This window comes from Panulirus ornatus, chromosome 6 (genome assembly GCF_036320965.1).
Source record: "Panulirus ornatus isolate Po-2019 chromosome 6, ASM3632096v1, whole genome shotgun sequence".
Lineage (NCBI taxonomy): Eukaryota > Metazoa > Arthropoda > Malacostraca > Decapoda > Palinuridae > Panulirus > Panulirus ornatus.
In genome coordinates this window covers 19880664-19907160 of record NC_092229.1, presented here as the reverse complement: position 1 = coordinate 19907160, position 26497 = coordinate 19880664, and the positions used below count along the sequence as shown (strand labels likewise).

Sequence of the window (26497 nt, the reverse complement as noted above, 5' to 3'; positions counted from 1 at the left end):
TTATCACACACTTTACCAAACTCAGTCAACAGCATCTGCAGTTTCTCACCCAAATCAGCCACCAGCGCTCTATCATCAGCGAACAACAACCGACACTTCCCAAGCCCTCTCATCCACAACAGACTGCATACTTGCCCGTATCTCCAAAACTCTTGCATTCACCTCCCTGAAAACCCCAACCATAAACAAATTAAACAACCAAGGAGACAACACGCACCCCTGCTGCAAACTGACATTCGCTGGGAACCAATCACTTTCCTCTCTTCCTACACGTACACATGCCTTACATCCTAAATAAAAACTTTTCACTGCTTCTAACAACTTGCCTCCCACACCATATACACTTAATACCTTCCAAAGAGCATCTCTATCAACTCTATCATATCCTTTCTCCAGATATATACATGCTACATACAAATCCATTTGTTTTTCTAAGTATTTCTCACATACTTTCTTCAAAGCAAACACCTGATCCACACATCCTCTACCACTTCTGAAACCACATTGCTCTTCCCCAATCTAATGCTCTGTACATGCCTTCACCCTCTCAATCAATACCCTCCCATGAAATTACCCAGGAATACTCAAAAAAACATATACCTCTGTAACTTGAACACTCACCTTTGACCCCTTTGCCTTTGTAGAATGGCACTATGCATGCAGTTCGCCAACCCTCGGGCACTTCAGCATGAGCCATACATACATTGAACATCCTCATCAACTAGTCAACAACACAGTCACCCTCTTTTTTAAGAGATTACACTGCAATACCATCCAAACCCACTGCCTTGCCGGCTTTCATCTTCGGCAAAGCTTTCACTACTTCTCTCTTTACCAAAATATTCTCCCTGATCCTCTCACTACACACCACCTCAACCAAAACAACCTACATCTGTCACTCTATCATCTAACACATTCAACAAACCTTCAAAATACTCACTCCATCTCCTTCTCATATCACAACTACTTGTTATTACCTCCCCATTAGCCCTCTTCACCGATGTTGCCATTCGTTCTCGTCTTATGCACTTTATTTACCTCCTTCGAAAACATCTTTTTATTCTCCCTAAAATTTGATGATACTCTCTCACCCAACTCTCATTTGTCCTCTTTTTCACCTCTTGCACCTTTCCCTTGACCTCCTGCCTCTTTTTTTTTATACAACTCCCAGTCATTTGCATTATTTCCCCGCAAAATTCATTCAAATGTCTCTGTCACTAATAATCTTACTTCTTCATCCTACCACTTACTACCCTTTCTAATCTGCCCACCTCCCATGCTTCTCATGCCACAAGCATCTTTTGTGCAAGCCATTACTGCTTCCCAAAATACATCCCATTCCTCCCCCACTCCCCTTACATCTTTTGCTCTCACCTTTTTCCATTCTGCACTCAGTCTCTCCTGGTATTTCCTCACACAAGTCTCCTTCCTAAACTCACTTTCACCACTCTCTTCACCCTAACATTTTCTCTTCTTTTCTGAAAACCTCTACAAATCTTCACAAGATAATGATCAGACATCCCTCCAGTTGCCCCTCTCAGCACATTAACATCCAAAAGTCTCTCTTTCACGCGCCTATCAATTAACACGTAATCCAATAATGCTCTCTGGCCATCTCTTTTACTTACATACATATACTTATTTATAGCTCTCTTTTTAAACCAGGCATTCCCAATCACCAACCCTTTTTCAACACATAAATCTACAAGGTGGTGAGAGTAAGTGAGCTTGGGAAGGAGACCTGTGTGGGGAAGTACCAGGAGAGACTGTGTACAGAATGGAAAAAGGTGAGAACAATGGAAGTAAGGGGAGTGGGGGAGGAATGGGATGTATTTAGGGAATCAGTGATGGATTGCGCAAAAGATGCTTGTGGCATGAGAAGAGTGGGAGGTGGGCTGTTTAGAAAGGGTAGTGAGTGGTGGGATGAAGAAGTAAGAGTATTAGTGAAAGAGAAGAGAGAGGCATTTGGACGATTTTTGCAGGGAAAAAATGCAATTGAGTGGGAGAAGTATAAAAGAAAGAGACAGGAGGTCAAGAGAAAGGTGCAAGAGGTGAAAAAGAGGGCAAATGAGAGTTGGGGTGAGAGACTATCAGTAAATTTTAGGGAGAATAAAAAGATGTTCTGGAAGGAGGTAAATAGGGTGCGTAAGACAAGGGAGCAAATGGGAACTTCAGTGAAGGGCGTAAATGGGGAGGTGATAACAAGTAGCGGTGATGTGAGAAGGAGATGGAATGAGTATTTTGAAGGTTTGTTGAATGTGTCTGATGACAGAGTGGCAGATATAGGGTGTTTTGGTCGAGGTGGTGTGCAAAGTGAGAGGGTTGGGGAAAATGATTTGGTAAACAGAGAAGAGGTAGTAAAAGCTTTGCGGAAGATGAAAGCCGGCAAGGCAGCAGGTTTGGATGGTATTGCAGTGGAATTTATTAAAAAAGGGGGTGACTGTATTGTTGACTGGTTGGTAAGGTTATTTAATGTATGTATGACTCATGGTGAGGTGCCTGAGGATTGGCGGAATGCGTGCATAGTGCCATTGTACAAAGGCAAAGGGGATAAGAGTGAGTGCTCAAATTACAGAGGTATAAGTTTGTTGAGTATTCCTGGTAAATTATATGGGAGGGTATTGATTGAGAGGGTGAAGGCATGTACAGAGCATCAGATTGGGGAAGAGCAGTGCGGTTTCAGAAGTGGTAGAGGATGTGTGGATCAGGTGTTTGCTTTGAAGAATGTATGTGAGAAATACTTAGAAAAGCAAATGGATTTGTATGTAGCATTTATGGATCTGGAGAAGGCATATGATAGAGTTGATAGGGATGCTCTGTGGAAGGTATTAAGAATATATGGTGTGGGAGGCAAGTTGTTAGAAGCAGTGAAAAGTTTTTATCGAGGATGTAAGGCATGTGTACGTGTAGGAAGAGAGGAAAGTGATTGGTTCTCAGTGAATGTAGGTTTGCGGCAGGGGTGTGTGATGTCTCCATGGTTGTTTAATTTGTTTATGGATGGGGTTGTAAGGGAGGTAAATGCAAGAGTCCTGGAAAGAGGGGCAAGTATGAAGTCTGTTGGGGATGAGAGAGCTTGGGAAGTGAGTCAGTTGTTGTTCGCTGATGATACAGCGCTGGTGGCTGATTCATGTGAGAAACTGCAGAAGCTGGTGACTGAGTTTGGTAAAGTGTGTGGAAGAAGAAAGTTGAGAGTAAATGTGAATAAGAGCAAGGTTATTAGGTACAGTAGGGGTGAGGGTCAAGTCAATTGGGAGGTGAGTTTGAATGGAGAAAAACTGGAGGAAGTGAAGTGTTTTAGATATCTGGGAGTGGATCTGTCAGCGGATGGAACCATGGAAGCGGAAGTGGATCATAGGGTGGGGGAGGGGGCGAAAATTTTGGGAGCCTTGAAAAATGTGTGGAAGTCGAGAACATTATCTCGGAAAGCAAAAATGGGTATGTTTGAGGGAATAGTGGTTCCAACAATGTTGTATGGTTGCGAGGCGTGGGCTATGGATAGAGATGTGCGCAGGAGGATGGATGTGCTGGAAATGAGATGTTTGAGGACAATGTGTGGTGTGAGGTGGTTTGATCGAGTAAGTAACGTAAGGGTAAGAGAGATGTGTGGAAATAAAAAGAGCGTGGTTGAGAGAGCAGAAGAGGGTGTTTTGAAATGGTTTGGGCACATGGAGAGAATGAGTGAGGAGAGATTGACCAAGAGGATATATGTGTCGGAGGTGGAGGGAACGAGGAGAAGAGGGAGACCAAATTGGAGGTGGAAAGATGGAGTGAAAAAGATTTTGTGTGATCGGGGCCTGAACATGCAGGAGGGTGAAAGGAGGGCAAGAAATAGAGTGAATTGGAGTCATGTGGTATACAGGGGTTGACGTGCTGTCAGTGGATTGAAGCAAGGCATGTGAAGCGTCTGGGGTAAACCATGGAAAGCTGTGTAGGTATGTATATTTGCGTGTGTGGACGTGTGTATGTACATGTGTATGGGGGGGGGGGTTGGGCCATTTCTTTCGTCTGTTTCCTTGCGCTACCTCGCAAACGCGGGAGACAGCGACAAAGTATAAAAAAAAAAAAAAAAAAAAAAAAAATCTACAAGCTCTTCACCATTTCCATTTACAACACTGAACACCCCAGGTACGCCAATTGTTTCCTCAACTGCCACATTACTCACCTTTGCATTCAAATCACCCACTCACCTGCTCCCAAAACACTTTCTTCATATGATCTTTCTTCTCATGACCAGGTGCACAGACACCAATAATCACCCATCCCTCTCCATCCACTTTTCAGTTTTACCCATATCAATCTAAACTTTTCTTTCTTACACTCTATCACATACTCCCACAATTCCTGCTTTAGGAGCAGTGCTACTTCTTCCTTTGCACTTGCCCTCTCACCAACCCCTGACTTTACTCCCAAGACATTCCCAAACCACTCTTCCCCTTTACCCTTGAGCTTCATTTCACTCAGAGCCAAAAGATTCAGGTTCCTTTCCTCAAACATACTCCCTATTTCACCTTTTTTCTCATCTTGGTTACATCCACACACATTTAGACATCCCAATCTGAGCCTTCGAGGAGGATGAGCACTCTCTGCACGACTCCTTCTGTTTTCCCTCTTTTTTTTATCTTTATTTTATTTTGCTTTGTCACTGTCTCTCACATTAGCGAGGTAGCGCAAGGAAATGGAGGAAAGAATGGCCCAACCCACCCACATACACATGTATATACATACACGTCCACACACACAAATGTACATACCTATACATCTCAACGTATGCATATATATATACACACACAGACATATACATATATACACATGTACATAATTCATACTGTCTGCATTTATTCACTCCCATCGCCACCCCACCACACATGAAATAACAACCTCCTCCCCCCGTATGTGCGTGAGGTAGCGCTAGGAAAAGACAACAAATGCCACATTTGTTCACACTCAGTCTCTAGCCGTCATGTATAATGCACTGAAACCACAGCTCCCTTTCCACATCTAGGCCCCACACAACTTTCCATGGTTTACCCCAGACGCTTGACACGCCCTAGTTCAATCCATTGACAGCACGTCCATCCTGGTATACCGCGTCATTCCAATTCTTTCTATTCCTTGCACACCTTTCACCCTCCTGCATGTTCAGGCCCCAATCACTCAAAATCTTTTTCACTCCATCTTTCCACCTCCAATTGGGTCTCCCACTTCTCATTCCCTCCACCTCTGACACATATATCCTCTTGGTCAATCTTTCCTCACTCATTCTCTCTATGCAACCAAACCATTTCAAAACACCCTCTTCTGCTCTCTCAACCACACTCTTTTTATTACCACACATCTCTCTTACCCTATTATTACTTACTCGATCAAACCACCTCACACCACATATTATCCTCAAACATCCCATTTCCAGCACATCCACCTCCTGCGCACAATTTTATCCATAGCCCACACCTCGCAAACACATAACATTGTTGGAACCACTATTCCTTCAAACATACCCATTTTTGCTTTCCGAGATAATGTTCTCGACTTCCACACATTCTTCAATGCTCCCAGAACTTTCACCTCACCCACCCTATGATTCACTTCTGCTTCTATGGTTCCATCCGCTGCAAAATCCACTCCCAGATATCTAAAACACTTCACTTCCTCCAGTTTTTCTCCATTCAAACTTACCTCCCAAATGACTTGACCCTCAACCCTACTGTACCTAATAACCTTGCTTTTATTCACATTTACTCTCAGCTTTCTTCTTTCACACACTTTACCAAACTCAGTCATCAGCTTCTGCAGTTTCTCACACGAGTCAGCCATCAGCGCTCTATCATCAGCGAACAACAACTGACTCACTTCCCAAGCTCTCTCATCCACAACAGACTGCATACTTGCCCCTCTTTCCAAAACTCGTGCATTCACCTCCCTAACAACCCCATCCATAAACAAATTAAACAACCATGGAGACATCACACACCCCTGCCGCAAACCTACATTCAATGAGAACCAATCACTTTCCTCTCTTCCTATGCGTACACATGCCTTATATCCTCATTAAAAACTTTTCACTGCTTCTAACAACTTGCCTCTCACACCATATATTCTTAATACCTTCCACAGAGCATCTCTATCAACTCTTCCATATGTCTTCTCCAGATCCATAAATGCTACATACAAATCCATTTGCTTTTCTAAGTATTTCTCACATACATTCTTCAAAGCAAACACCTGATCCACACATCCTCTACCACTTCTGAAACCACACTGCTCTTCCCCAATCTGATGCTCTGTACATGCCTTCACCCTCTCAATCAATACCCTCCCATATTATTTCCCAGGAATACTCAACAAACTTATACCTCTGTAATTTGAGCACTCACTTTTATCCCCTGTGCCTTTGTACAATGGCACTATGCAAGAATTCCTCCAATCCTCAGGCAACTCACCATGAGTCATACATACATTAAATAACCTTACAACCACTCAACAATATAGTCACCCCCTTTTGTAATAAATTCCACTGCAATACCATCCAAACCCACTGCCTTGCTGGCTTTCATCTTCCGCAAAGCTTTTACTACCTCTTCTCTGTTTACCAAATCATTCTCCCTAACCCTCTCACTTTGCACACCACATCGACCAAAATACCCTATATCTGCCACTCTGTCATCAAACACATTCAACAAACCTTCAAAATACTCCCTCCATCTCCTTCTCACATCCCCACTGCTTGTCATCACATCCCCATTAGCCCCCTTCACTGAAGTTCCCATTTGTTCCCTTGTCTTACGCACTTTATTTACCTCCTTCCAAAACATCATTTTATTCTCCCTAAAATTTAATGATACTCTCTCACCCCAACTCTCATTTGCCCTCTTTTTCACCTCTTGCACCTTTCTCTTGACCTCCTGCCTCTTTCTTTTATACATCTCCCAGTCATTTGCATTTCTGGGAGATGTATAAAAGAAAGTTAAAATACTCACATCCCCTTTAGTCGCCTTCTATGACACACGGGGAATGCGTGGGAAGTATTCTGTCTCCCCTATCCCCAAGGATATATATACATATATACATTTATTGTACTTAGTAGCTGTCTCCCACGTTAGTGAGGTAGCGGAAGGAAACAGATGAAAAAATGGCCCAACCCACCCACATACACATGCATATATGTAAATGCCCACACACACACACACACACATATACATATCTATACATTTCAACATATACATACATATACATTTTACTATTATTATATTATTATTATTATCATTATTATTATTATTATTATACTTTGTCACTGTCTCCCACATTAGCGAGGTAGCACAAGGAAACAGACGAAAGAATGGCCCAACCCACCCACCCCAATCCGCCCACATACACATGTATATACATACACGCCCACACACGCACATATACATACCTATGCATCTCAACATATACATATATATATACACACACAGACATATACAGATATACACATGTACATAATTCATACTGTCTGCCTTTATTCATTCCCATCGCCACCCCGCCACACATGAAATAACAACCCCCTGCCCCTGCATGTGCACAAGGTAGTGCTAGGAAAAGACAACAAAGGCCACATTCGTTCACACTCAGTCTCTAGCTGTCATGTATAATGCACTGAAACCACAGCTCCCTTTCCACATCCAGGCCCCACACAACTTTCATTCGTTTACCCCAGACGCTTCACATGCCCTGGTTCAATCCATTGACAGCACGTCGACCCCGGTATACCACATAGTTCCAATTCACTCTATTCCTTGCACGCCTTTCACCCTCCTGCATGTTCAGGCCCCAATCACTCAAAATCTTTTTCACTCCATCTTTCCACCTCCAATTGGGTCTCCCACTTCTCCTCGTTCCTACACCTCTGACACATATATCCTCTTGGTCAATCTTTCCTCACTCATTCTCTCCATGTGACCAAACCATTTCAAAACACCCTCTTCCACTCTGTCAACCACATTCCTTTTATTACCACACATCTCTCTTACCCTTTCATTACTTACTCGATCAAACCACCTCACACCACATATTTTCTTCAAACATCTCACTTCCAACACTTCCACCCTCCTCCACGCAACTCTATCAATAGCCCATACCTTGCAAACATATAACATTGTAGGAACCACTATTCCTTCAAACATACCCATTTTTGCTTTCCAAGATAATGTTCTCGACTTCCACACATTCTTCAATGCTCCCAGAACTTTTGCTCCCTCCCCTACCCTATGATTCACTTCCACTTCTATGGTTCCATCCGCTGCCAAATCCACTCCCAGATATCTAAAACACTTCACTTTCTCCAGTTTTTCTCCATTCAAACTTACCTCCCAATTGACTTGTTCCTCAACCCTACTGTACCTAATAACCTTGCTCTTATTCACATTTACTCTTAACTTTCTTCTTTCACACACTTTAACAAACTCAGTCACCAGCTTCTGCAGTTTCTCACCCGAATCAGCCACCAGCACTCTATCATCAGCGAACAACAACTGACTCACTTCCCATATACATATAGAGACTTATACATATATACAGATGTACATATTCATACTTGCTGCCTTCATCCATTCCTGTCGCCACCCCGCCACACATGAAATTGCACCCCCCTCTCCTTGTGCACGCATGAGGTAGCACTAGGAAAAGACAACAAAAGCCACATTTGTTCACACTCAGTCTCTAGCTGTCATGTGTAATGCACCGAAACCACAGCTTCCTTTCCACATCCAGGCCCTACAAAACTTTCCATGGTTTACTCCGGACGTATTACATGCCCTACTTAAACATACTGACGCTATATCGACCCCGGTATACCACATCATTCCAATTCACTCTATTCCTGGCACGCTTTTCACTCTCCTGTATGTTCCGTGTGTGTGTGTGTGTGTGTGTGTGTGTGTGTGTGTGTGTTCCATGTGTGGTGGTTGGCGACGGAAATGGATGAAGTCAGCAAGTATGGTTATGTACATGTGTATATATGTATATGTCTGTTTATGTATATGTATGTATATGTCATGTGTGAGCATTTATGTATATACAAGTGGGTGGGTTGGGCCATTCCTCGTCTGTTTCCTTGTGCTACCTCACTAACATGGGAGACAGACGAAAGAATGGCCCAACCCACCCACATACACATGTATATACATACATGTGTGGTGGTTGGCGACGGAAATGGATGAAGTCAGCAAGTATGGTTATGTACATGTGTATATATGTATATGTCTGTGTATGTATATGTATGTATACGTCATGTGTGGGCATTTATGTATATACAAGTGTAAGTGGGTGGGTTGGGCCATTCCTCATCTGTTTCCTTGTGCTACCTCACTAACATGTCACTAACATGGGAGACAGACGAAAGAATGGCCCAACCCACCCACATACACATGTATATACATACACGCACATATACACACCTATACATTTCAATATATACATACATATACATTTCTTTTTCTTTCAAACTATATGCCATTTCCCGCATTAGCGAGGTAGCGTTAAGAACAGGGGACTGGGCCTTTGAGGGAATATCCTCACCTGGCCCCCTTCTCTGTCCCTTCTTTTGGAAAAAGAAAAAAATGAGAGGGGAGGATTTCCAGCCCCCCGCTCCCTCCCCTTTTAGTCGCCTTCTACGACACGCAGGGAATACGTGGGAAGTATTCTTTCTCCCTTATCCCCAGGGATAATACATATGCATACATAGACATATACATATATACACATGTATATATTCATACTTGCTGCCTTTATTCATTCCTGTCGCCACCCTGCCACACATGAAATAGCATCCCTCCCTCCCCACCCTGCGAGGTAGCACTAGGAAAAGAGAATAGGCCACATTCGTTCACACTCAGTCTCTAGCTGTCATGTGTAATGCACCGAAACCACAGCTCCCTTTCCACATCCAGGCCCCACAAAACTCTCCATGGTTTACCCGAGACACTTTACATATCCTGGTTCAATCCACTGAGAGCATGTTAACCCCAGTATACCGATTCACTCTATTCCTTGCAAGCCTTTCACCCTCCTCTATGTTCAGGCCCCGATCACTCAAAATCTTTTTCACTCCATCCTTACACCTCCAATTTGGTCTCCCACTTCTCCTCGTTCCCTCCACCTCTGACACATACATCCTCTTTGTCAACTTTCCTCACTCATTCTCTTCATGTGACCAAATCATTTCAATACACCCTCTTCTGCTCTCTCAACCACACTCTTTTTATTACAACACATCTCTCTTACCATTTCATTACTTACTTGATCAAACCTCCTCACACCACATATTCACCTCAAACATTTCATTTCCAACACATCCACCCTCCTCCGCACAACCCCATTTATAGCCCATGTCTTGCAACCAAATAACACTGCTGGAACTACTATTCCTTCAAACATACCCAATTTTGCTCTACGAGATAACGATCTCGCCTTCCATACATTCTTCAACGATTCCAGAACCTTCGCCTCCTTCCCACCCTGTGAAGCACTTCTGCTTCCATGATTCCATCCACTGCTAAATCCACTCCCAGATATCTAAAACACTTCACTTCCACCAGTTTTTACCATTCAGACTTACCTCCCAGTTAACTTGTCCCTTAACCCTACTGAACCCAAGAACCTTGCTCTTATTCCCATTCACTCCCAGCTTTACATCTACATGTATCCCAGAACTTTTGCTCAGCTCTCCATCCACTCTACCCACGCATTTGCTCCTCTGTAGAAGAATTTTATAACATCCAACAGTTGTCCCTGTATACCATATATCCTTAACACATCCAACAAAGTCTTCCACTCAACTCTGTCATACACTTTCTCCAGATCCACAAAAGCAGCATACAACTTCTTACCTTTTGCTAAATACTTTTCCATGGTCATCTTCACTACAAAAATCTGATCCATACATCCCATGCCTTTTCTAAAACCCCGTTGCTCTTCACTTATTCTGCATTCAGTCACTTCCATCACTCTGTCAATTAATATTCTTGCATACACTTTTCCTGGTATACTTAAGCTTATTTCCCCATGATTACTATATAAATCCTCAGCACCTTTCCATTTGAATAAAGGAATGATAATAGCTTTCATCCAATGCTCAGGCACAGCCTTCTGTTTCTATGCTAAATTACATATAAGATGCATCCACTCTATCACATTTCGCCCTCCATACTTCAGCATTTCAGCCATAATCACATCCACTCCAGGTGCCTTTCCTACTTTCAGCCTCATTCTTGTCCTTCTTACCTCCCTTTTTGCTATAACACCGCACTTGTATCCTCTTCCTTCCATCCTCCAAACCCATGCAGGTAACATTCATCAGTTCTTCAAAATACTCTTTCCATCTTCCCTTCACTTCCTTTTGATTCGGCGATTCCCCTTCCTTACTTCCCACATCATCACTTCCACCCTTACATCCACCTCTTTCCTTTTTCACCTCCTTCCAGTACAGTTTTTTATTATCCTAAAACTTTTCACTCAACTTTCTTCCAAAATCTTCATTTTCTCTTTCTTTGCTTTCCTCTATCAGCTTCTTAACATTCCACTTACATAGTTAGTATTCTTCCCTTCTCCTTTGCTGAACTTCCACTGGTACATTCCTACTGAGCAATCTATCATATGCATTTTTCCTCTTTTCCACAACATTTCTGATCTCTTCTGTCCACCATTCATTGCCCCTTTTTATTCCTGTATCTCACTATCTTCTATCCAACTATTGATTCGACAACCTTTTATGGTATTTCTCTAAACATTTTAAACACCTCATTCACACATGACTGCATTCCTACAATCACTGCACTTCCATCTAAGCTTCCAATTACCTTCCTTTCATACTCCTCCCTGCATTTTTCCTGATTCATCTTCTCCCTTGCCTAAACTGTTACCTTTCCATTCTTCCTTACACCATATCTCCACTTCTCCCTGATCCTCATCCCCACAAGAACCACGAAATGGTCAAAGTTTCCAAAGAATCCTCTCATGAATCTAGCATCCACCACAGCCTTTCTCAATCTTTCAGCCACTACCGCATAGTCAATCAAAGCCTTTTGCTCTCCTCTTCTATCATTCCTCATCCATGTATATCTATGGATTATCTTGTTTTCTGATTTCAACAATGAGTGGAGCAAAACTTTGTGATCAGTGGTTCTTATATGAAAGCGGTAAAAAATGCAAAACATACACCTCTTTTTACTGCTTGCATCATGAACCCTGCATATCTGTGTTTACCAAGCCAATTTCATATCTTGATCTGATGATTTGGTTCAGAGAGTATGAGGTGGGCTTTCACAAAGTGGTAGTGGTAGTGGCAGGAGTGGGTTAAAATGTTTACTCGTATAACTATCTTTACAGCCAGTAAATGATCATGAGTGGGACAAAAGATTATGAAGTGACCACAGATTCAACAAAGTTATATGGTGGCCAAAAGAAATAAGTCTTTGGTTCATCAAGCTTATAAGTATTACACATGTAAATGGGTAGAAAATTTTGGAACAATAATTCAAAACTGAAGGATGTGTAGCAGACCATAACTAAAGACGACAATATGAAAGTGGCCAAAAAAGAAAATGATTGCTAAATGCTGGTGTGATCATTTGCATTTACAAGAGCAGTGTTTCCATGGAGTAGTAAACACTGATATGCTATAAAAAAAATGCATGAATAACATTCTGGAATAACATAAGCAGAAATAAAAATTACATCTTTACATCATTTTAATCACTACATCTTACCTAAGAGCAACACGAACTGTTGGAGACTGGCTAATGTGGGCTAGAAGGTTGATAACCTTCCATGCTACACCCAATTTGGTATCTGCTGGCTTCAAAAACTGCTCCAAGCACACATAAAATTCCAGTGTCTCTACGCTCGTTGGCTTAAATATATGTAAATCATTCATCATTGACAGAATCTGTAAGATTACATAATATCAGACATTATTTGTCATCAACAAATCCACTTTTTCAACAACAAAAATTTACTGATGACCTACAATACCAAACAGATGGCACTACATCATCCCCTCAGACCTACAATGTGATGAAAAAGAGCTTTAACTTTGTCCTTGGTTTCATTCATGAAAAATATAGGTTTTGAAATTCAAAAAACTTTTCTCTCCAAGGCATTTTGCCCACATGCATAAGAAATTCTATGGGATATTTTTTTTAGGAAACTTGGAGTTAAGACCTCCTAACCATTTGTCTTCCCCACCCATCACTATACTCCAAACTATGTATAGCAAGGTAAGGGAGACAAAAGTGATTGTTCAAATTTCACAGAGAGATAAGTTTGTCAAGTGCACCTGATACAATGTATGGGAGAGTGGTGACTAAGAGGGTGGTATCATGCACAGAGTATAAGACTGAGGAGAACTGTAGTTTCAGGAGTATTAAAGGATGTGTGGATCAGGTGTTTGCTTTGAAGAATGTGTATAAGATATCTAGAAACAAAAATTTACATGGAAAATGCATATGATAGGGTGGATAGAGATGCTCTGCGGAAGGTGCTATGTGTATGTGGTGTGAGAGGAAAACTGTTAGAAGCAATGAAGAGTCATCAAGATAGGGAACAGGTCTGCAATCGGTCAGGGATGGGGAGCCCTGGGAGGTGAGTCAATTACTGTTTGCTGATGAAACAGTGTTGGAGGCAGATTTAACTACAAAACTGCGGAAGTTGGCTTCTGAGTTTGGCAGAGGTTGAAAGGAGAAAATTGAAAATAAATGTGAACAGAAACAAGTATATTAAATTCAGCAATGCAAAGAGCTTTAATCAGGGTGTTAGGATGAACGGATAAATGTGGAGGAAATGGTGTTTTAGATATCAGCAAGTGGACATGAGATCTCAAGTAAGCCTCAGTGTAAGCCAGGGGGTAAAGATATTTGGGAATGCGTGGAAAGAAATGTCACTATCTGGGAGGGCAAAGATGGGCAAGTTTGATGGTGTAGTAGTTCTAACAGTGTTATATGGATGCAAGACATGGCTCTAGATGAAAAAGTACAGAAAAGAGAGAATGTGTTGGAAGTTGAATGTCTGAGGAAAAGATGTGGTGGTAAGAGGGGTGACTGAGTAAAAATATGGTAAGAAAGAGGTGTGATTATAAGAAGAGTATGGTTGAGAAGCTGAAGTGGGTGTGCTGAAATGGTATGGACATATGGAGAGAATGAGCAAAGAGATGTTCATAAAGAATCATATATGATTCAGAAGTGGAGACATGAAGAACACCAAACTGGAGACTGAAGGATAGAATGAACAATGTTTTGAATGATCCATGCCTGAACACGTGGCAGATATAGGGTGTTTTGGTCGAGGTGGTGTGCAAAGTGAGAGGGTTAGGGAGAATGATTTCGTAAACAGAGAAGAGGTAGTAAAAGCTTTGTGAAAGATGAAAGCTGGCAAGGCAGCAGGTCGTTTGGATGGTATTGCAGTAGAATTTATTAAAAAAGGGGGTGAATGTATTGTTGACTGGTTGGTAAGGTTATTTAATATATGTATGACTCATGGTGAGGTGCCTGAGGAATGGAGGCATGCTTGCATAGTGCCACTGTACAGAGGAAAAGGGGATAAAAGTGAGTGCTCAAATTACAGAGGTATAAGCTTGTTGAGTATTCCTGGGAAATTATATGGGAGGGTATTGATTGAGAGGGTGAAGGCATGTACAGAGCATCAGATTGGGGAAGAGCAGTATGGTGTCAGAAGTGGTAGAGGATGTGTGGATCAGATGTTTGCTTTGAAGAATGTATGAGAAATACTTAGAAAAGCAAATGGATTTGTGTGTAGCATTTATGGATCTGGAGAAGGCATATGATAGAGTTAATAGAGATGCTCTGTGGAAGGTATTAAGAATATATGGTGTGGGAGGCAAGTTGTTAGAAGCAGTGAAAAGTTTTATCGAGGATGTAAGGCATGTGTACGTGTAGGAAGAGAGGAAAGTGACTGGTTCTCAGTGAATATTGGTTTGCAGTAGAGGTGTGTGATGTCTCCATGGTTGTTTAATTTGTTTATGGATGGGGTTGTTAGGGAGGTGAATGCAACAGTTTTGGAAAGAGGGGCAAGTATACAGTCTGTTTTGGATGAGAGGGCTTGGGAAGTGAGTCAGTTGTTGTTCGCTGAAGATACAGCACTGGTGGCTGATTCGTGTGAGAAACTGCAGAAGCTGGTGACTGAGTTTGGTAAAATGTGTGAAAGAAGAAAGCTGAGAGTAAATGTGAGTAAGAGCAAGGTTATTAGGTACAGTAGGGTTGAGGGTCAAGTCAATTGGGAGGTAAGTTTGAATGGAGAAAAACTGGAGGACGTGAAGTGTTTTAGATATCTGGGAGTGGATTTGGCAGCGGATGGAACCATGGAAGTGGAAGTGAATCATAGGGTGGGGGAGGGGGCAAAAGTTCTGCGATTGTTGAAGAATGAGTGGAAGTCGAGAACATTATCTCAGAAAGCAAAAATGGGTATGTTTGAAGGAATAGTGGTTCCAACAATGTTATATGGTTGTGAGGCATGGGCTATGGATAGAGGTGTGCGGAGGAGGGTGGATGTGCTGGAAATGAGATGCTTGAGGACAATATGTGGTGTGAGGTGGTTTGATCAAGTAAGTAATAATAGGGTAAGAGAGATGTGTGGTAATGAAAAGAGTATGGTTAAGAGAGCAGAAGAGGGTGTTTTGAAATGGTTTGGTCACATGGAGAGAATGAGTGAGGAAAGATTGACCAAGAGAATATATGTGTCAGAGGTGGAGGGATCGAGGAGAAGTGGGAGACCAAATTGGAGGTGGAAAGATGGAGTGAAAAAGATTTTGAGTGATCGGGGCCTGAACATGCAAGAGAGTGAAAGGCATGAAAGGATCGAGTGAATTGGAACAATGCTGTATACCGGGGCCAACGTGCTGTCAATGGATTGAACCAGGGCATGTGAAGTGTCTGGGGTAAACCATGGAAAGTTCTGTAGGGCCTGGATGTGGAAAGGGAGCTGTGGTTTCGGTGCATTATTACATGACAGCTAGAGACTGAGTGTGAACAAATGTGGCCTTTGTTGTCTTTTCCTAGCGCTACCTCGCGCACATGCAGGGGGAGGGGGGTTGTTATTTCATGTGTGGCGGGGTGGTGATGGGAATCAATAAAGTCAGACAGTATGAATTATATACATGTGTATATATGTGTATGTCTCTGTGTGTATATATATGTATACATTGAGATGTATAGGTATGTATATGTGCATGTGTGGATGTGTATGTATATACATGTGTAAATGGGTGGGTTGGGCCATTCTTTCGTCTGTTTTCCTTGCACTACCTCGCTAACGCGGGAGACAGCGACAAAGCAAAATAAATAAATAAATGAATATATATATATATATATATTATACTTTATTGCACTTTTTTTATCCTCCCTAAAATTTAATGATACTCTCTCACCCCAACACTCATTTGCCCTCTTTTTCTCCTCTTGCACCTTTCTCTTGACCTCCTGCCTCTTTTTTTTTATACATCTCCCAGTCACATGCACTATTTCCCTGCAAAACTTGTCCAATGGCATCTCTCTTCTCTTTCACTAATAATCTTACTTATTCATCCCACCACTCACTACCCTTTCTAATCTGCCCACCTCCCATGGTTCTCATGCCACAAGCATCTTTTGCACAAGGCATCACTGCTTCCCTAAATACATCCCATTCCTCTCCCCTTATGTCCTTTGCTCTCATTCTGCACCCAGTCTCTCCTGGTACTTCCTCACACAAATCTCCTTCCCAAGTTCACTTACTCTCACTCTCCTTCCCAAGCTCACTTACTCTCACCACTCTTTTCACCCCAACATTCTTCTTTTTTGAAAAACTTCTATAAATCTTCACCTTCGCCTCCACAAGATAATGATCAGACATCCCTCCAGTTGTACCTCTTGGCACATTAACATCCAAAAGTCTCTCTTTCATGCGCCTATCAATTAACACATAATCCAATAATGCTCTCTGGCTATCTCTCCTACTTACATACATATACTTATGTATATCTCTCTTTTTAAACCAGGTATTCCCAATCACCAGTCCTTTTTCAGCACATAACTCTACAAGCTCTTCACCATTTCCATCTATAACACTGAACACCCCATGTACACCGATCATTCCCTCAACTGCCACATTACTCACCTTTGTATTCAAATCAAAAAACCCAGTCTCATGCATCAAAACTGCTAACACACTCACTCAGCTGCTTCCAAAACACTTGCCTTTCATGATCTTTCTTCTCATACCCAGGTGCATATGCACCAATAATCTGATTACCCATATCTCTCCATCCACTTTCAGTTTTATCCATATCAATCTAAACTTTACTTTCTTACACTCTATCACATACTCCCACCACTCCTGTTTCAGCAGTAGTGCTACTCCTTCCCTTGCTCTTGTCCTTTCACCAACCCCTGACTTTACTCCCCAAACATTCCCAAACCACTCTTCCCCTTTACTCTTGAGATTTGTTCCACTCAGAGCCAAACCATCCAGCTTCCTTTCCTCAAAACATACTACCTATCTCTCCTTTTTTCTGAGCCTTTGAGGAGGATGAGCCCTCCTTGCATGACTCCTCCTTCTGTTTCCCCTTTTAGAAAGTTGAAATACAAGGAGGGGAGGGTTTCTAGCCTCCAGCTCCCATCCCATTTTGTCGCCTTCTACGACACATGGGGAATGCGTGGGAGTATTCTTTCTCCCCTATCCCCAGGTAGGTATATATATATATATATATATATATATATATATATATATATATATATATATATATATATATATATATTTTTCTCCATTCAAACTCACCTCCCAATTGACTTGACCCTCAACCCTACTGTACCTAATAACCTTGCTCTTATTCACATTTACTCTTAACTTTCTTCTTCCACACACTTTACCAAACTCAGTCACCAGCTTCTGCAGTTTCTCACATGAATCAGCCACCAGCGCTGTATCATCAGCGAACAACAACTGACTCACTTCCCAAGCTCTCTCATCCCCAACAGACTTCATACTTGCCCCTCTTTCCAGGACTCTTGCATTTACCTCCCTAACAACCCCATCCATAAACAAATTAAACAACCATGGAGACATCACACACCCCTGCCGCAAACCTACATTCACTGAGAACCAATCACTTTCCTCTCTTCCTACACGTACACATGCCTTACATCCTCGATAAAAACTTTTCACTGCTTCTAACAACTTGCCTCCCACACCATATATTCTTAATACCTTCCACAGAGCATCTCTATCAACTCTATCATATGCCTTCTCCAGATCCATAAATGCTACATACAAATCCATTTGCTTTTCTAAGTATTTCTCACATACATTCTTCAAAGCAAACACCTGATCCACACATCCTCTACCACTTCTGAAACCGCACTGCTCTTCCCCAATCTGATGCTCTGTACATGCCTTCACCCTCTCAATCAATACCCTCCCATATAATTTACCAGGAATACTCAACAAACTTATACCTCTGTAATTTGAGCACTCACTCTTATCCCCTTTGCCTTTGTACAATGGCACTATGCACGCATTCCGCCAATCCTCAGGCACCTCACCATGAGTCATACATACATTAAATAACCTTACCAACCAATCAACAATACAGTCACCCCCTTTTTTAATAAATTCCACTGCAATACCATCCAATCCTGCTGCCTTGCCGGCTTTCATCTTCCGCAAAGCTTTTACTACCTCTTCTCCGTTTACCAAATCATTTTCCCTAACCCTCTCACTTTGCACACCACCTCGACCAAAACACCCTATATCTGCCACTCTGTCATCAGACACATTCAACAAACCTTCAAAATACTCATTCCATCTCGCGTCTGCGAGGTAGCGCAAGGAAACAGACGAAAGAAATGGCCCAACCCCCCCCCCATACACATGTACATACACACATCCACACACGCAAATATACATACCTACACAGCTTTCCATGGTTTACCCAAGACGCTTCACATGCCTTGATTCAATCCACTGACAGCACGTCAACCCCTGTATACCACATCGCTCCAATTCACTCTATTCCTTGCCCTCCTTTCACCCTCCTGCATGTTCAGGCCCCGATCACACAAAATCTTTTTCACTCCATCTTTCCACCTCCAATTTGGTCTCCCTCTTCTCCTCGTTCCCTCCACCTCCGACACATATATCCTCTTGGTCAATCTTTCCTCACTCATTCTCTCCATGTGCCCAAACCATTTCAAAACACCCTCTTCTGCTCTCTCAACCACGCTCTTTTTATTTCCACACATCTCTCTTACCCTTACGTTACTTACTCGATCAAACCACCTCACACCACACATTGTCCTCAAACATCTCATTTCCAGCACATCCATCCTCCTGCGCACAACTCTATCCATAGCCCACGCCTCGCAACCATACAACATTGTTGGAACCACTATTCCTTCAAACATACCCATTTTTGCTTTCCGGGATAATGTTCTCGACTTCCACACATTTTTCAAGGCTCCCAAAATTTTCGCCCCCTCCCCCACCCTATGATCCACTTCCGCTTCCATGGTTCCATCCGCTGACAGATCCACTCCCAGATATCTAAAACACTTCACTTCCTCCAGTTTTTCTCCATTCAAACTCACCTCCCAAATGACTTGACCCTCAACCCTACTGTACCTAATAACCTTGCTCTTATTCACATTTACTCTTAACTTTCTTCTTCCACACACTTTACCAAACTCCGTCACCAGCTTCTGCAGTTTCTCACATGAATCCGCCACCAGCACTGTATCATCAGCGAACAACAACTGACTCACTTCCCAAGCTCTCTCATCCCCAACAGACTTCATACTTGCCCCTCTTTCCAAGACTCTTGCATTTACCTCCCTAACAACCCCATCCATAAACAAATTAAACAACCATGGAGACATCACACACCCCTGCCGCAAACCTACATTCACTGAGAACCAATCACTTTCCTCTCTTCCTACACGTACACATGCCTTACATCCTTGATAAAAACTTTTCACTGCTTCTAACAACTTGCCTCCCACACCATATATTCTTAATTCCTTCCACAGAGCATCTCTATCAACTCTATCATATGCCTTCTCCAGATCCATAAATGCTACATACAAATCCATACATATATATATATGTGTTAAATTACATTAGGTTCACAAGTGGAAAGATGGAGTGAAAAAGATTTTGGGCGATCGGGGCCTGAACATTCAGGAAGGTGAAAGGCATGCAAGGAATAGAGTGAATTAGAATGATGTGGTACACCGGGGTCAACGTGCTGTCAATGGATTGAACCAGGGTATGTGAAGTATCTGGGGTAAACCATGGAAAGTTTTGTGGGGCCTGGATGTGGAAAGGGAGCTGTGGTTTCAGTGCATTGTACATGACAGCCAGAGACTGAGTGTGAATGAATGTGGCCTTTGTTGTCTTTTCCTAGTGCTACCTTGCGCACATGCAGGGGGAGGGATGTATCATTTCATGTGTGGCGGGGTGGCAACAGAAATGAATAAAGGCAGCAAGTATGAATTATGTACATGTGTATATATGTATATGCCTGTTTATGTATATATAGGTATACGTTGAAATGTATTGGTACATATACATGCATGCATGGATGTATATACATGTGTATGTGGGTGGGTTGGGCCATTCTTTCATCTGTTTCCTTGCGCTACCTCACTAACACGGGAGACAGCGACCAAGTATAATAAATGAATAAATAAGTATATAAATGTATATGTGTGTACATGTACGAGTATGTGCATGTATGTATATATGTATGTATATGAGATGACAGGTCTTTCTTCATTTGTTTCCTGGTGTGGGAAACAAAAATCAAATATAATAACCAAATAAATTATGTTCTCTGAATGTTTGCTTCTGGGAAACACTATGCTGAAATAGCCATCTGCCAATGGCCTGTCAATGTTGAGACACAAAAAGTTATGAAGAATCTCTGGAGTCTACCAGTTATGTCAAGGAGTAAAAGAGGCAAGTGATTGAGGGTGATGGCTCTGGATATTAATAGGATAATTGGTGAGAGTAAAAGGAGGGGAGCTTGTGGAGAATTTTAAAAGCTATAGTTTGGATGTACTGGGAATTGGGGAAATCCATATCCTTGGGCAGTAGAAATGGAAATGATAAATGCAAGTTGTGAGAGGGTGTAGGAGGAGGAGTGGTAAGGACAGAAAAGAATAAAATGTACGAAATAGGGGAAAGAAGTATGTGCATCAGTGGTATCACTGACAGTATGGGAGGGTGTTACAGAGCATGGACGGAATGGATCAAGAACAGTGGTGGTGAAAGGAATTACTGGAATTGTGAAGTTTGCATGAGTATGTGTATATGGACCTGTCCATATAAAGACTGTATGGGGTAAGGATGAAATGAAGCATTTCTGGAGAAACTGGGATGACTATAAGTGGGTTTGAGAAGAAGGTGGTTGTAATGGATGATATGAATACAAAGGTGGGATGTGATGAAATTGGCAAGATAATTGGTAAAAAGGGAGTGCCAAGAGTAAAAGAGAATGGAAGTTACCCTGTGGATGTCTGTGCTGAGAGGGGTTTATTCCTTGCAAACACCTTTTTTCAGCACAAGTTGATTAAAAAAGAATAGAATGGATAAGAAATGATGGCAAAGAACAAAAAGGTTTGACTGATTATGTGTTTGACTGATTATGTGGCAGTGGATGAAGGTTAAAATAAACATTCCTTGGAGATTCTAACAATTTTGCATTTCTTGTGAAGGTGAGGATCAGTGAGAAGTAGAGGTAAGACATAAGGGAGAATGGAGAGATAAAAGCATTAGCAAGGGAGAAGATAAATCAGACAGAATGTAAGGAGTATGAAAAAAGGGTGACAGAAAGTTTATATAAAAGTGCAGTACTTGGAGGGATGCAGTCATGTATGAATGAGGTTTTCAAAATGTTTAGAGATAGATTGTAACAGGTTGCAGAATTAGTAGTTGGACATTAGGTTGTGAGATACAAGATTAGAAGTGGAAATGCATGATGGGCAGATGAGATTAAATGCTGTGAAAGAGAAGAAAAAGGCATATAGCAGACTGCTCAAAAGGAATGCACCAGTGAAAGTTCAGCAAAAGAGGAGGGAAGGCTACAAGATATGTAAGCAGAATGTTAAGGTAATGGAGAAAAAAGGGTAGATGAAGATTTTGGAAGAAAGTTTAATGAAAATATTAGGAAAATAAGAAATTGTCCTAGAACATGGTCATAAAGGAATGAAGTGGATGTAAGAGAGGATACATAAATGTGAGAAGTAAGGGAGTTGGTGAATCAAAAGGAGGAAGTGAAAGGAAACGAAGACTATTCTGAAGAAATGATAAATGTGGGAGAAGGTGAAGCAGCAGTTGTTACATGGGTATAAAGGATGGAAGGAAAAGGAAACTCATGCAGAGGAGGTAAAAAGGGAGAAAATGAAGCTGAAGATAAGAAAGGCCACAAGAGTAGGTGTGATTAAACTTGAAATGTTGAAGTAAGGGGAAAAAGCAAGACTGAGCAGATGCATTTCATGTAATCTAGCATGAATGCATGAAATTGTGTCTGAGGATTGGTTGAAAGCTATTACTGTTTCTTTATTCAAATGTAAATGTGTTAAGGATGTATGCAAAAATTATAGGAGAATAAGTCTGTTAAGTATACCAGGAAAAGTGTAAGCAAGAGTATTGACAGACATAGTGATGGAACTGACTGAATGCAGAAAAGTGAGGAGCAAGGGGGTTTAAGGAAAGGTATGGGATGTGTGGATCAGATATTTGCCAGGATATTGAGTGTGGAAAAGTATCCAGCAAAAGGTTAGAAGCTGTATGTAGCTTTTATGGTTTTGGTGAAAGCGTATGACAGAGCTGAGTGGAATGCTTTATGGGATGTGTTAAGGATATATGGGGAAGAGGGACAACTGGTGGATGGTGTGAAAGCCTTCTTTAGAGGAACAAATGTATGTCTAAGAGTGGATGAGGAGTTGAGTGCAAGGTTTGGTACACATCATGTAGGTACAAAGCAGGGCTGTATGATGTCACCATGGCTTTTTAACATATGTATGGGTAAAGTGATAGGAGAGATGAGAGTAAACTAGGGAAAAGGGGAAGAAGATGGAGACTGTTGGTGAGGTATGGTGGCTAGTGACATGCCTGTTTGTGGAAGATACTGTATTGTTTCTTAAAAGTGAAGAGGAATTGCAGAAGGTTGTGTTTTATGATGTGTGTAAGCATAGGTGAATGAAGATAAATGCTGGTAAAAATAAAGTAATGGTGTCTGAAAAGATACATAGTGAAAACAGAGATTTTGCAAAGACCACAGAGTGAAAGAAGAAAGTGTACTATAACTGTGTTATAGGAATGGGGGAAGAAAGACTGAAAGTGACGGTATTTAAGCATTTGAGAGCTATCTTAGGTAAGCTTGTTTATTACGGAGATAAGGGAGAGAGCATTAAAGGGTAAAAGAGTCATTGGGTTCCTTAATAGAATAATGAAGGGTAGATGTGTAAGTATGGAAGAGAAGAAAGGATTAAGGGATGGCATAGTTCTCTTGACCCTGAACTATGTATCCAAACCATAAACATGACATGAGTCACAAAGGTCGAGATTCCAGGCTGTGGATATTATCCATTTGAAAGAAGCATGTGGCATGACTAGATGGAATGAAAAAGTCATAAGGAGTATATATGAGAGATATGATCTATTTATCTATCCTTATCTCCAATGCCTGTTCTGTCAAGAAACTCCTATGGAGGGGTGGCAGCGGCAAAAATAGTCTCCACTTATCTATACATCTATCTCTATCTCTGATGCCTGTTCCAAATGGAACTCCCTCAAAGGTGTAGCCAGAGCAGCACAGTCTCCATTATCAAAGAATTCCAGGCCACTTTTTAGCCTTTCGTGCCTCACCCTCAACAGGCCACTGGCAGAGGCAAGTCTAGCACAGCATATGCAGAAGCTCCTACTTAATGTTCCAAGTGACTACTCCTAACTAATGCTCCTACTTGCTACTTCTAGCAAATGTTTCTACCATCCCTGTCCTTACATGGCTCCCTCACACCCATCATTCCATGCATTTATCCACCGTTTCTCCCCCTCCAATGTTCTACTTTTATTTCCCCATGTCACAAGTATTGTGTTTTACCACTCTACCACTCAAAAATTTATTCCGTTTGCATTCCCTGCCATACAAAATCTCTCATACACCCTCTCATTCCTTTCTTCATTCTATTTAGTCATCCCACAAGCTCCTCTCAAATAGTTCATTTCCACAGCCTCCATGTTTTGGCTGCAGAGGTCAGTATTGGGAGGACAATGCTGTCCCTTAATCTTTTTTTTTTACTTCCACACTTCCACCTCTACTATTCTACTCTTCTACCCTGTACTGTACTACTATCTACCTTATCTTTCCCTCCATCTCACCAAACTTATCTAAGATAGCTCCTATATACTTAAATTTTCTCACCTCTTCCATTCTTTCTCCTCCCTTATCCATGACACAGTTTAGTACCTTCATTTTTCACTCTATAAGGTCTTGCAAAATCTATACTTTCACTCTCTTTCTTTTCAGACACCATTACTTTACTTTTACTCTAATCTACCTTCAATCTCCTACACTTACACACATTGTAAATCATTCTTACAACTTTCTGCAACTCCTCTTCACTCTCAGCAAACAACATAGTATCATCTACTAACAGGCTTGTCACTAGCCACCATATCTCAAGACCACACTCTATCTCTACACCCCCTTTCCCTAGTTTGGCTTTTATTTCTCCTATCATACCATCATTATGTTAAAAAGCCATAGTGACATCATACAGCCCTGCCTCACACTCACTTGTAAACTCAAATTTTTATTCAACTCTCCATCTACTCTTATACATGCATTTACTACTTCATCCTCACATCATCCAGCAGTTGTCCTCCTAAAGTTGGTATAGCAGGGAATACAAAGGGAATGAATCATGGCGTGGTAGAGTGGGTGAAACATAATGGCAAGTGGAAAGAATGCAAGAAGGGGAGAAGGAGAGTGTATGATAGTATGATTAAATGGGTGGTGTGAGAGGAAGATCACCTATCTGTGACATGGGAAATAGGTTGGAAGAGTAATGGAGAGAAATAGGGGATGAATGCATGGAATAGTGTACGCTAGGAAGGCATGTAAGGACAGAGATAAGTGGAGACTCTTTTGCCGTGGTCACTCCATTGATGGGAGTTCTTGGAGGGAACAGGTGTCAGAGATACAGAAAGACAGATATGCGAGCTGTCAATGGAATGAAACAGGGCATATGAAGTGGTCAGGGAGAAAACCAAGGTAAGATCTGTAGGGACAGGTTGTGGATAGGAGACTCTGGTGTTGATGCATCAAACAAGACAGAAAGAGAGTGGGTATACATGAATGATGCTGTTCTTTTGCCTGTTCCTAAAACTACTTCTCTACCAGAGGAAACAACAAATAAGATGTAATATGTATGGTACAGTACAAACATACAGGAAATAAGAATCCTAAAATATTGACCAAGGTAAAATTCAGTAAATCATTTATCAAAACTAAATACTAAATATCAAAACAAAAAGAATAAGGGATGGGAAAATGGTGTGGCAGCAGGACGTCTTAACAACACAGGAGTCGACTGGAAAGTGAGCTGCCTGTGGATGAGAGCCAGTGGAGCCAGTGGTTCGATGACATTATCTCTTTGGAGGCCTCTGATTGACTTAGGGCAGGGCTGGAATTTACAATCTGCTGCTCTCTAGTTTCCTGGGTAACACAGAATGGGAAATACCAATGCTCCTCTCCAGACAGACAAAAGCTTAGAAGATCTTAACCCTTATGTTCCTAGAGAAAATATTTCAGGCAGAAAGATCCTCAAGAGAAAAAGACCTCATATTTCTAATCAACAGTCAAGAGAATATGCAGAAAACCTGACCTGAATTCAGAGATGGGAACAGAGTCGATCAAAAATCACAACTTTCAATTAAACATGAACTGATAAGTTTCAAGATGAAAGAGTCTGCTCAGGCAAATCTTTAGGAAGGCTAAGCCTAAACTTGGGTGCCTTTAACAAACTATACAATAATCCAGTATATAATGAACAAAATTTACTTACAGTACAATAATACTGAAACCCACATAAAAATGTAACATAAAAAGTGGTGCAATACACACACACACACACACACACACACAACTTCAACTCACTTACCTGAATGCTCTCGACTAAACTGATTATATCTACACTTACAGTTTTAACTAATGTCTGACCTCAAAATTCATGGGTGTTATGTTTCTAGAAAATTACATGAATGTTAATACTTCAACTCTAAAATCCCATGCTAATGCAATATTGCAAATCATGATTAAGATAAAAAATAAGGTCTTCAAATTTTTTCCATTATGAAATGAAAGAAATACACGTAAAAGTTAAAGATATGCATATCCAAGTGAGCTAACATATCTTATATAGCCACAGTGTAATGATGAAGTTAACACATACATTCCCTGTGGAAACAG

The 26497-nt window shown here is 41.4% G+C and overlaps 1 protein-coding gene across 3 annotated transcripts in view; it reads right to left on the bottom strand.

The window, feature by feature from the left end:
• LOC139749114 (protein CIP2A-like) overlaps positions 1 to 26497 on the bottom strand; it is a 236984-nt gene that overhangs the window by 184893 nt on the left and 25594 nt on the right. For all 3 annotated transcript variants that reach the window (XM_071662706.1, XM_071662705.1, XM_071662704.1), the window contains exon 3: positions 12744 to 12922. In XM_071662706.1, the coding sequence (XP_071518807.1) occupies positions 12744 to 12922 (179 nt within the window). The remainder of the gene's footprint in view (positions 1 to 12743; positions 12923 to 26497) is intronic.